Source organism: Tripterygium wilfordii, chromosome 4, assembly GCF_013401445.1.
Source record: "Tripterygium wilfordii isolate XIE 37 chromosome 4, ASM1340144v1, whole genome shotgun sequence".
Lineage (NCBI taxonomy): Eukaryota > Viridiplantae > Streptophyta > Magnoliopsida > Celastrales > Celastraceae > Tripterygium > Tripterygium wilfordii.
Window position 1 is genome coordinate 13,929,287 of NC_052235.1, and position 12,478 is coordinate 13,941,764.

General features: G+C 36.0%; 1 protein-coding gene across 4 annotated transcripts; it reads right to left on the minus strand.

Annotated features, from left to right (window-relative positions):
* Positions 1-3,443: 3,443 nt before the first annotated feature.
* On the minus strand, positions 3,444-12,478 carry LOC119995977. Of its 4 annotated transcripts, XR_005467766.1 has the most exons (10): positions 10,187-12,478; positions 9,529-10,129; positions 9,333-9,443; positions 9,022-9,174; positions 7,569-7,732; positions 7,226-7,373; positions 5,719-5,841; positions 5,550-5,637; positions 4,000-4,440; positions 3,444-3,905 (listed from the first exon to the last, which is right to left on the minus strand). XR_005467766.1 is itself a non-coding variant. In XM_038842462.1 (8 exons), exons 1-8 carry the CDS (start codon positions 11,980-11,982, stop codon positions 4,274-4,276), a joined length of 3,408 nt encoding a protein of 1,135 aa, XP_038698390.1. In that variant the 5' UTR covers positions 11,983-12,478; the 3' UTR covers positions 3,459-4,273. The 4 variants fall into 4 exon arrangements, 1 of the variants encoding a protein (XP_038698390.1); XR_005467764.1 differs by having other exon boundaries at positions 9,529-12,478; XR_005467765.1 differs by having other exon boundaries at positions 3,444-3,922; positions 9,529-12,478.

The window sequence follows — 12,478 nt, forward strand, 5'->3', positions numbered from 1 at the left end:
AATGCATTAACTAATTGTAGTAACAAGTTTTTCTTCTAATTTAGCTTTTTTTAATTATTTTTTATTGGACTGCTTTCTGTGAGTTCATTAGTTTACTATTTGAATCAAAGTTACAGGATACGTGGCAGAAGAATGACATATATATCAGCTTTCCTCCCAAAAGTACGCCCGAAAAACTAAAGTTATATATGGACCTCTCATCTCAACAGTTTGACTTTGATCAGACTAACGATTGAGATTAAAATGTCATTAAAAATTCATAAATCCATCTAGCTATTAATTTGCTGTGACCCACTTGAATTTCTTCTTCCTCACAAACCCAACCCAAATCGTTAGAATTGAGATACTTTGAAGTCACCACGGAATGTGGGTGGGTTTGAAGGTGTCCCAGACCTTGGTTCTTTTGGGGTGGGTTAGCGAAGAAGAAAATTTTTGGGTGCGTTGCAGCAAATGGGTGGATTCATATATTTTTAACAATTTTTTAATCTAAACTGTTGATCAGATTCAACGGCTAAGATGTGAGAACTGAGAAGTCTATAAAATTTATATTTTACTGGGGTATTAAAAGGAAAAAAGCTGGGACATATATATATATATATAAAAATTGTTTTATGTGAATCTACTTTTTCAATCATAGATGTGACGGGTCCCATAAAAAATTTTTGGTCCCCATTTTTTTTTTATTATAACCATTAGATTTGAAGTTTTCAAGGTTGTTTCATACTTTTGGTTCACATAATAGAATTTCTGATATATATGTGTGTGTGTGGCTTGATTATTGAGCAATTACTTTAGAAGATCATGAAACCAGCGTCTCTTATTGTTTTAAAGGATATGATAATGTTTAGTATAAAAGTATAAATATCTTACAAGTTGGGCTAGAAGGAATCAATATTTTAACATGAATGCAAGAAAAAACCAAACAGAAACACATGAGAATTCAAACCTTTTAAAATAAGCAAATAGACATTGACCTTCAATTCCTACTTTAATAATTCTTAGTATGTTCATCTTTTTATTATTAGCATGATTATCTTAACAAAAGAGAAGGAAAAAAAGAGGCACAGAACCACACCCACAAGGAAATTACAAGAAGAAAACTATCAAAATTCAAAAAGCACTCACTCCCACAAGATAATTATATCTTAATATATTTGAAGGATCACCAAATGGAGACTCAGATCTTTGGGAGGTTGAAAAACATGCTTCTGCTTGTCTTTCTCTCAAATGCAGAATCTCCCAACTTCATTTCATCATCAACAAGACCAAACTACTTGAGAGACTCTTTGAGTGAGAGCGGGTAAGGATTATTCTAATTAGAGGATAAGCTTGACTTACAAGTTTTGATACACACAAGGAAATTATAAGATATATATATGACTAGCTAATTATTGGTGCTTTTGCTTGGGTCTCTAACCGTAGATTTCTAAATTATTGAGGTCAAGTTCTTTTAATCTTTAATTACATTCATTTGATAATTGGTGCTTTTGCTTAGGTCTCTACCCTAGATTTCTAAATTATTCAAGTCAAGTTCTTTTGATCTTTAATTACAACCGTATGATAAGTTTAATTATGAACAATGATTTAGTTTTTTTGTTAACCGAGAACAAATTTTCCTTTGGACATCCGATATGGGTATACATTCGGACTGTCAGGTTCATGTGTATAGAAATTTTTCATCTGATGACAGGGCACAAGGGTATTGCTCCTAGTGATAAGCGCACTTAAGAACTTCCAAATCCACACGGGTTGACTTCAAAGAGATTCACCACTTAATTTTCATTGATTATAAATATCTTTTTTGTGATTACTATAACTATCAGAAGCCTTTCATATGCACACATAAGATTAATTTTTAATCTCTACGATATTTAAAAAAAAAAACTAATTTCAAAAATACATGTTGTAAAAATATTATTATCACATAGTAATTACAAAAGTCATTAAATTAGTGTGCTCTCAATAATATTATTGGTCAATACACATGTACAAGTATTGATCAAGATAAGATTGAATTCCTTGATAGTAAAGTTAAGGATTAAAAATTCTGGGGAGATTACCTGTTTAACGTCATAGGAGTTGACAAAGACTTTCATTTGCAAGAAAATCAAATATTATATGCATGATTAGGTTGTTCATTGGACAGGACATACAATAAAGTCAGTAAAATCAGTACTAAAATGAATTTGATCAACTTTTGAAATTACATGCATGCATGTCATTGTCTTTACATGCACTTTACGTATAATATTAATTTAGAATAATGCTTTAGACCCTTAAAAAGTGATCCCAAAAAACTCTCATTTAATATGGAGTGTTGGATGTGAAGTGGACCATATATATATGTTTTTAATCAACGGTTATTTTAATGCCACATAGATTTGAGTGACTTTTGGGATGATATTTTGAGGATCTTTATTATTTTCCTATTATTTATGTGTTGAGAGATGCAACAAACGGACGCAGCTGCTGAATAATTGAACTTGTAGAATTTGTCAACTGTGTCTTCATTAATTTTTCCACTCTCCTTGACTTTTAATTATACAACACAGTTGAGAACTTTCTTTAGAATTTATATTTATACTATTCATAAGATAGTGACCCGTGCGAGAAGTACAATGGCACGTGCGAACTTTGACCTTTTCAAGGATTAACCGTGTGTTAGGTAATGAGAATGAATACTTTCTTCTGTAGAGGACAAAATTGTGGGGTTGAGATGATGCCATGGAGTTTGACCACCATAGGAGTTGTTGGTACATGATGAAATGTTCCCAAGTACAGGATATATATGTGTGTGTGTGATTGGAAGAATTGACAAAATATTTAAAGTCAAATGGGGTATGAAATTGCCCAATCAAGCATGCCTATTGACAGAGTGAATCCTCATATATGTCATAAATGTGACTCCTAAAAATCAAAACTGATTCATCATAAATCTTTGCTGTTGAGACATTAGAGCATCCGCATGAGAGTCTCTTAACAGACTCTATTTCATCCGCATTCCACTCAAATATCAGTCTCTTAAATGACATGACCACACTTGCTTGGGAGAGCCGGAGAGGGGAGCGAAGGGGTGAGACAATATATTCTAATATTATATTATATTTTATGCTTAGAGATTTTGAAATGAGTCTCCAAAGATAGGGAATCGCTCTTACAAGTATCTATGTAGCTATTTTTTACAAAAACTGATGCGGTAGCATTTTTGTAAATGACTCGCCATATAACCTGAAAATTTACATAAAACTGCCCAACCAAATCCTCAAATTCATGTAAATAAGAGAGATTCAATCCCAGTATAGCTATCCATGTCATAAATCCTCAAAGAAACCTGTACATAATTCATTCACTCCATGCCATCCCAATATCTTCTACATTATTCAGAAGAGAAATGTCAGCACAAATTAAGTTGACAAGAAAAATTAAAAATTTCAAGTCAACATCAGGGCTTTGTTCCGTAAACACTCAACACTGTAGATTCCGCTTCATAAGATATTGCAATGTACAATGTTACAAGATTTACTATTCAATAAACTATTGCATAATTGTATCCCGACCCACAAATAGAGAGAAGGTTCACATCTCCAAGACATTCCGGAATTTGAAAATCATTCCTCGCATAATTACCATATAAACACTTTACATCTTGAAGAGCATCATCATCAAGTTTTTGGTGTAGGAGGAGAAGAAATATGAATCAATAAAATAATATGAAGAAAATTTGGCTCCAAGTTCCACCAGATATTCTATAGCTCTATAGCATTTATGCATCATTGTCCTCAGAAGATAAGTTGATATACACCAAAATAACACAATCCTACATACAGATCCCCAAAAAAAAGACTCATCTGGCCTCAGATAATAATCGGCCATGAGCCAGTTTGATCATTATAAACAGCAAGGTCCTGCAACCAGTTAAAATCTATTCCTTTTGATCAAACCATAAAAATCAGCAAAAGGAATAATAAAGGTGCACAGTATCGAAATAAGAGAACTCACATTTTGATTACTCATCCATAGCCCTCGGTATATTCTGTAGCTTCAAGGTATATTTCAGTAGAATGCATTGAGCTACATTCGATAAAGAACAATGGCATCTCATGGCTTGAGATAAGCCAAGGCATAGTATAAATTATTACCCGTATCCTTCAAAACTAGCAAGTTACCATAAACTGCCATTGCCATATATCCTATGCTTCCTCTTATTTTTCTTACATTTATTGAGGAAGATGCCAAAGAGTGAAATAAACTGCTGCGCTGCGGCAAATTAAAATCATTTCACATTGATTGCAGCAGCCATGTTCCTCAGTTTCTGAGAAATTTCTGAAAACGATTGCCTCTCAGCAGGATCAGAGGCCCAACAACTTTCCATCAAAGACTTCCATTCTGGATCACACCATGCTGGAATCTGGGGACGTAATGTGTCGTTCACAATTCCTCCTGGACAACAGAAAGAAAAGAAAAATATGTGAAGATAATTAACGTCATAACAAGCCTACTAATATTTTCATGCTATAGTCAAGGGAGCAGCCTCAGTTAAAATCATTTTGTTCTTTAGATCCAGAGTAAACATAACCCTAGTTACCCTATGCAATAATAATATTGCTAAATCCCTCCCTCAAATGGAATCTGGAATTCATCATATACCCTTCACTTAAAACAACAATAAATTTGAGACATATTGCTCACAATTATGAGTTGCATGCGGTGCATCAAGTAGTGTAACAATACCAACTCTTGAAAACAGATTCAGAAATACAACCATGGAGCACCTGATCCAAGAGGTTAAGTTAGATAAAAAATTATCGGACCACAGAAGCGCTCAAATTAAGTTTCCACCTTGTTGGAAACTTAAAATGTGTAACTCCGAGAAAAAGACCAGAAATACTGGTACTGCCCCACTAGACCCTATAAGAACTTAAAATGCTAAAATCCTACACGCGTATTAAACATATTTTCTTTGGTGCCCTTCCAATAAGATTTACCGTTTTAAGAGGGTCACTTTGCTACATAGTGAAATACAAACACTAATGATTGAGAATTTCATCACTGGAGTCCTTCGAGTACAAAATGAGGATAATTAAACTTAAGTGACATGACAACTGTCCTTCCTACTTTCTATAAAAAAAACTGTCCTTCGTAAACCAAGCTAAACATAAAAGAAACACTTGATGGTTAAGAAAAATGAATCAGCTGGATAACATGAGTTAAACAAATGTATTTAATATACACTTCCTCAAAATGTATTAAAATAGGCTACTAAGAACAGCAAAGATGAGGCATACACAATTCTAGCTTTCTAATCTTGTCAGCAAACAATCAATAGTGAATAACATCCATATCACCAAAAAAAGGAAAAGAAACCGTCACAGATACCCATTTTCCAGTCTCTAAATGAGCTCAAACTTTCCAGTGAACATATAAGTGTACAGGACTTGCTTGTGCAAAAATATGTCAGTTTGGCAGTCCCCGTAGCAAGTTCACAGCTACCTCCATCAATCACAAGCAAATTATAGTGTGACGATTGATATTAATGTATTGCTTCTTACCAATTATGGAAGCACAATGTATATCAGCATAAGGTTCTTCTCCAGTGAGCAATTCCCACATAACAATCCCAAATGAGTAAACATCAATCTACAGCAACAACAAAAAATATAAGATGGTATGCTATAGCAAATATAATAGATAGGGTTGAACATTAGTAATAAGAGTTACCTTCTCTGAAACCATGTGACTTTTTCCACTCAGTAACTCAGGTGCCATCCAAGGTAAAGTTCCACGAATACCCCCCGAGACTAACGTGTGTTGTTTCACCTTTGATAAGCCCAAATCACCAATCTAAAAAAATATGCAAAACTAGGTGAGTTGGCAAATCATGCCCTTCAAGAAGATGTTATCATCAGTTGTCATCAGGCTTCACTTCAAATCTCACAAAAATAATTAGGAGAAAGAACATTGACTTGATTAGATCATAAGCCAAGATTTTTAGGAAACCACAGAGACAACTGACTGAACTGAGGTATGAAGTATGGACTGAAGAAAAGGTCATCTGCTTTTATTTTATTTTTAGAAAAAAGGAAATAAAGTTATGAAGGAATAAAGGAAACAGAAAATTCTACTTTCAAACAACACAAAAAAAAAAGAAAGAAAATATATGGTCAAGCACCATAGGGTGCATTTCTTGGAGGCTTAAATTTTTACAAAATCGCAGGATGCCGATGTTCACATCACAGTTGAAAACAGAATAAAATTAAAAAATCTGAACCTCATTTCAAGTGGCGAGGACGCGAGGTGCAGTGATTCGGAAAATTTCGCCAAATTTCTCAAACATTAACGTTAGACATAATTTCAGATGGAGGATTTTGACATGTGAATCAATAGACTTCTGAAGTTACAAATTACTATAGAGTTCCTTTAAATAAATTACGTAGTGGGTTGGGGGTGGCAGGCAGAAAGGATTTTCCTACGGAAAGGGTTTTTACAATTAAGCTCCAAAGAAAAAGGAAAAAGTATTAGTCAAAAAATGAGACTTTGTAAATCATATTATCCTTCGTCTCATACTGGTGAGAGGAATGTGATTTGGCTTTAACAAAAAGGGCATATTTAGATGGTGAGTAAAAGGAGATGGAGTTAAAATTTTCAGCACTAAATCAAATATAAAAGGAGTGGAAAGGCATTGGGATTTAATCCCAAGGTCAATGTTTTGGTAATATTTCGGGTGAAGACTAAGAAAGCATTTTGTGAGAAAAATCATTCATATGGATAAAAAAAGTAATTTTTTAGAACTCTCACTTTTAGCATAGTGGACAACTTGAGTTAAATGAGAGTTGGTATTTTTCTTTTTTGAAGAAGGTGGAGTTCGTAAATCGTAATTAGAAGTAATAAATTCCTCTATCTTGTAAATTTTGTAATTAGGTAGGTGCTTTTCGTTCAATAATTTTTTTTAAAAAATTCAAAAAGAATCTTATAACTGTGCTACAGATACATATTTCGACTCCTGGTTATATTGTACATCAGCCCGAATGAAAACATGTACTTCGATATTACTAGACTTAATAATATCATATACATAGTTCCTTAGTTCTGTAACTTGACAAACAAACAAGAATTTGAAATAACACTTGATAAATTTAATGCCCAATAACTTATGTGAATATGAAAAGGAGAGAATATAAATGCAAAGTCATCTGTGATCCCCAAGCCCATTTGTAGCTAAGCATACCTTGCAGACAGGGCGCTGTGGATCTCTCATGTTCACCAGCAGGTTCTCACATTTCAAATCAAAATGCACTATATTCTTTCCATGAAGATACTCCATCCCAAATGCAGCATCCATTGCTATGATGAGTCTCTTGCGGCGATCAATAGTTCTGTACAGTGAAATTAAGTTGTGAAGCAACGCTTTTAAAATTGTTTTTTTTTTCTTTCTTCTTATTTATTACTCATGAACCAGCTACTCAAAGAATGATGCACACATTCTTGATCGGAAAGGCAAACACTTAAAACAATCTAATCTAGAAAGATCCAAGAAGTGCTCAATTATTAGACGCCGTGAACTTTCTTACCTGTCCTTTTTTTGCAAAAACTGTTTCAAAGATCCATTGATCATAAATTCCGTCACTGTTGCTAAAGACCCATCTGGGCCATCCCGAACAACACCATAGAAAGAAACAACATTTGGGTGATGTAATGAACTCAATATCAAAGCTTCCTTCCAGAAATCCGCGATCTACAATGAAGAAATTATGGCCATTATGGTTCCGGAAGGTATAATACCAATAACAGCTTCTTGCGGATAATGTTAACAGAACTAAGTTAAAAGATTCCATATTGAAAGGACCTGATATAGTAGAACTATAGCACTATCAAGTGAAAACCGATCCTGTAATCATAATATCGTACACAAGTACTTACTCCAAAAGGGATGCTATGAAATCATTAAAAAGAGAATGCAACAACGTCATCTAAAAGAGTCCACCTAGGTGGGTTTGAATGAATTCTTTGTCACCAATGCTTTATGCAATTACCATGAGGTCCTAGACTTCTCAAACAACATTTAAAATTCAATATTGCAACTATTAAATTAAAACATCTAATATCTAAATCAGGTTTCAATGGCATATGGCAGATTATAATGGAAGACTGACATTTGCTCATTTCAACCCACTGATTGAAGTTATTTTTATCATTTACTTGTATATATCATTCCAATTATTCCATTCATAAATAGAGACTCAAAATCTTATTTATATAGCATCCCACAAACAGTCAAATAACCTTGTTAAACTTTTTCTCTCAACACCTTTTCATTGATGGCATTGTATAGTAACTTCCTTGGTCAATCAAATTAAGTTGCTTACAAATTCTTTTAAACAGACATTGGCAAAATCCTGGCTCACCGCTTCACAAGCATCAAACACATATAACATCTAAACATAAAAATTTTGTTTTTGTAATGATAAATAAACTAAATGTCAACTAATATTCACAAGAGTAACATCTCTGCTCAAAATCTTCTAAGCTGAGAGAGAGAGAGAATATTCCCAAATAACTTAATTGGCTGTTTTGACATGAAGGAAAGAAAGTACAGTTCCATTGCTGTCACAACTTTAAGCCCTTATCATCTCGAGCTAAATTGTGTCTAAGAACAATATTCCCGATAACTTTTCCTCGACAGAATTCATGTTCAATAATTAAGGTGAAAATGTCCCAACAAAAACTACTTACTATCATCATCTAAACCTCAATTAACATACAAAACATGGGAAACCATGCAACCAAAATCTAAAAAATATAAATCCCCCGTCATGTTTCTATACTTCTAAGTGCTTACAATGCAAGGGGGCCAAGATACAAAAACATCATTGGCTTCCATTGTCACTCCTTGACATATAATTAAAGAAAAATATGTAATAAAACACTAGAAGGGATTTCAAGACCTGAAACTATATAGATTTTTCTCCACAACAAGGTCAAGGTTACATGGTGGGTGAAAAGTTGGGTAAGTATAGACAGTACCAGACGTTCTCTTTCTGAAGGTCGTCCAGCAAAGCAGCTGGCTTTTATTCTTTTTATTGCCACATCAGAACCCTTCCACTTCCCGTGGTAAACAGCTCCATATGTTCCAGAACCTAGTTCTCGGATCTCCTCCAGATCATCATTTCTTATTGTCTGTAAAGACAGAATGACATAGTGTTCAAGAGGAAAACATGAAGGAACCACAGAGATGACGACCTAAGATTCTAAGCAGAAGTGGCCAAGGGAGTTATAAAGACGTAAGATAAGCATATCATTTATGTGATTTTGTGAATATGACAGGAAACTGGAACCTGTGGGCCCCTGGCATTGGCAATAGCTTCTCCTTCAGCCTTTGTTGGCTCAATGTTGCAAGTCTTCGGGTTGTCGCCATCAGAGTCCAACTCTACCTCAGCATAGGCATTCTATAAAAAAAAAAAAGGCACTAGAAAGTAAGCAAAGTTAATATAAAATACTATTTCACAAAGAAACTTCAAACTTTTTCCTTACCACTGTTTCAGGTTCATTTCCATCTGCTTCTTTTGTCACAGGAACATGCTTTATCGAATCAACATTTTCCTCAACTCTAGCATTCACCACCTCAGCCTCTTCCAATGCTGCTTTCTTTACAGAAGCAATTAACTCAGGTAAGAAACTCAAGCGGTCGACTGACAGCTTTGAATCCACTGGAGCAGCAGACCAGTCTTTTTCACCCAGTTTTGCATCATCACTTTCTTCAGCAAAAGTTAAATTTCTCAATTCATTTGATACCTCCCCACATTTGCTATCAGCAATAGTTGGACAACATATGCTTGGCACAACCACATTTTCAGACTTTTCAGTACCGTTAGCTTCCCTCTCTTTTTCAGTAAAACTGATAATACTCTTCCGTCGTGGGCTATAACCAGAAGCAGTTGGAGAGACCCACTTATCATGAACTGAAGTGGATGATGGTTCCTCTATATGCACTGGATCTCTAGGGTTTGGAAAACTTAGCGTCTCAGTGGTGGAACAAATAGGGTCGGGAGGAAGTGAGCTATGGTTTTCCAAGTGATGAGATTTTTTGCATAATCTAAGAGATTGTCCACAAGAATAGTCTGGGCCAGCTGTCCCATCAAAACCCAATATTTTCTTAGAGGAATCAACCCAAAGATGTTGATTATCTGACCCAGCACCAAATCCTGGACTACCATCCGCTGTACCCCTAAAAACAACTGGACTAACAGAACCATTCACTGGTGGGGTTGCACTAGATACTTCATAGGATGGACCACCATGCATCGGGTTCTGAACATTTCTCCATGAAGTTTGCATGTGCAAATGTCCATGTGAGACAGGGTGAACAGTATCTGCTCCATAAGCATAAGGGAAATTTCCATGTTGGATCCCACGTTCTTCAGGGGGATGCATATGCAGGTGTGGTGCAGCATGCACAGCCTGATCATGAAACACTTCATTCCCAATTTGAGGTCCAGCTCGATGATGAACATAATTAGACAACACATGATGACCATCCGCTAAATTACTATGGCCAACGGGAAAATTCATAGGACCATCCATAATGCAGCGATCATTTAATCTTCCAGCTCCAGAGATATGTGTTCTTGCTTCCTCAACTCGAGAATTCATGTGGTGCTGCTTAATCCATCCTCGTTCAAGACCATGTATATCATTATAAATTGATTGAGGATCATTTTGATCTTTAGGGAAAATTCCAGGTTGTAGCCTTTGCTCCGCGTTCAACATGAAAGTTTCCCTATTGATAGGGCACCCAACACATGTGGTGCCAACCTGAGGATGCCCATTTCCAATATTGGGCTGCTCTAGATACAGTTGGTTTCTTGGGAAATTCACACGGCAGTGCTCACAGAAACTGTTACCTTCAAAAATGCTTGGACCATGAAGTAAATTTCCTGGAAAACCACCCTTATCATTAGACATTGCTCCAGTTGGCCTCCATGCTACATTGTCAGAAAATTGGGGCTGGTGGTCATAAGTAGCATGATGATTGACTTGCTGCCAAGCATATTCTTCAGGCATTCTGTCCATGTATTTATCAGGTAATTCCCCAAATGGCATTCGGTAACGAGCCGAGGATGGAGAAGATGGAAACTCCGATAATGGCCGTGGATCATGGTGATGCCTTGGTGAATAGTATGCAGGACTCCATAAACCTTCCATTTCATTATACCTAACAGATTGCTGGTGCTGCCCAGATCCCATATGAGGAGTTGTAAGGTGCAAATTATAATGTGGCAGTGGCATCTCCGAACTCCTCTGACCATGAAGGCTACCCTCAAGACTCATCGGATTAAAGAACTGTTCGGCCACACAAAAATCATCCAACACACTAGGCACAAGGGATTCAGGTTGCTGCTGCCTCCTAAATTCAGTCTCGTCATTTAAATTATTCAGCGCATCCACATACCGCCTCTCACTTTCCCAATCATCCCCATCGACAAAATGAGATGAACCATCTAAGTCAGGATGTGAAAACAGGAAAATCCGGAGTCTAGTAAATCCATCACCAGAACCCAACTTTTCATATTCCTCCATCATGTTAATAACATCATCATCATTCACAACCGAGACAAGAGCATCAAGATCCTCATCGGGTTGCTGATACTTCAAAATTGCTGCACCTTCATAAAGTTCCCTCATTCTATTCATCAACTCCTGATAACTAATATCCCTAGGGACACCCACAATTCGCGTCTCCCCGCCAACATAACTAAGTTTCCCATCTTGGGGACGAGGCATTATACTCCCTAAAAAGCTACATAAAAACTTTACACGCGGAGTATCATCATTTGAGCACAGTGTCGAACCAGCTGCAGACCTAGAACCAAAAGTGGGGGGAGAGGAAGGTGTATCCATCAAGTACACGGTCTGAAGGCCTTGCTGATTATGAATTGAGGTAACACTACCAGACTGGCTCAAGCAAGCAATTTCTTTATTACACATGGGAGAATCAATCACACCATACGCCTCACAAACTTTTGAAAATCATGCCAAACCCCAATACAATCCAGTCCACCATTTTACTTTTCACAACAAATAACAAATTGATTACTCATCCGATAACTTATCAAAATCACCCAACAATTGCCACAAAATCCCACACCAACACCGAGGAACTCCTATCCCCTCAACAATTCATGCTCAATCTATAATTTCAGAATTCGAACCAGAATCCGCAATGAATCCAATAGAAACAAAACAAAAAAGAAAGAGTACCTGAAACGACTCCTCCAAAAACAACTGCAGACACAAAATCGGGAATCTTCGGTTCCTAAGGTTGTTCTCTCTATTCCCAATTTCGGTCTGAGGACGATCGATCTAGATTCTAGAACAGTAAAGTATGTCAGTAGAAGAAAAGATGATACGATGAACAGAGAACAGGGACCGCCATAGATGAAAAAGAACGAAAAAGCACTTGATTTTTCATTTTTTTTGATAA